We start from the raw sequence: 593 nt of genomic DNA, 5'->3' as shown, positions 1-593 counted from the left end.
GAGGAAAGTTATATTTTAGAGTCTCTTTCACCTAAACTTTCTGTTGCTTGAATTTCTTGAGGATTCTTTCACGAATCTGCTTAGTCTTGACACTGTAGACAATGGGGTTCATGAGAGGTGGGACTAGCAAGTAGATATTGGCCATGAGCACATGGACAATTGGGGATATATTTTGCCCATAGCGATGGATCATAGATAGCCCAATCATTGGTGTATAGAAAGTGAGTACAGCACAGATGTGGGAGATGCAGGTGTTGAGGGCTTTCACCCTCTCTGCCTTAGAGGCGATACTCAACACTGTGCCAAGGATGAGAATATAGGAGAGGAGGAGGAGCACTGAATCAAGTCCCATGGAGCAGATGACCACCATGAGGCCATAGATGCTGCTGACCCTACGGCTGGATACAGTTGTCTTTATAAGGTCCTGGTGCAGGCAGAATGGATAAGAGAGAATATTGACAGAATGATATTGAAGCCTCTTTAGGAGGAAGGAAGCAGGAAAGACCAGAGCTAAGGCCCTTCCAGCAATTGCCAGCCCGATTCCAGCTATTACACCATTGGTTAGAATGGCCACATAGCGCAGGGGCTCTCGG

At 46.5% G+C, this 593-nt stretch overlaps 1 protein-coding gene across 1 annotated transcript; it reads right to left on the bottom strand.

The window, feature by feature from the left end:
• Positions 1–31: 31 nt before the first annotated feature.
• LOC115285196 (olfactory receptor 51L1-like) lies at positions 32–589 on the bottom strand (the record flags this gene model as incomplete). Its single annotated transcript, XM_029931540.1, has 1 exon — positions 32–589. A coding segment is annotated over one exon (558 nt), but the record flags the coding sequence as incomplete, so codon positions are not given.
• Between the last annotated feature and the right edge of the window lie 4 nt (positions 590–593).

The sequence above is a fragment of the Suricata suricatta genome, unplaced genomic scaffold, assembly GCF_006229205.1.
Source record: "Suricata suricatta isolate VVHF042 unplaced genomic scaffold, meerkat_22Aug2017_6uvM2_HiC HiC_scaffold_51605, whole genome shotgun sequence".
Lineage (NCBI taxonomy): Eukaryota > Metazoa > Chordata > Mammalia > Carnivora > Herpestidae > Suricata > Suricata suricatta.
This window is presented reverse-complemented; position numbering and strand designations above follow the sequence as displayed.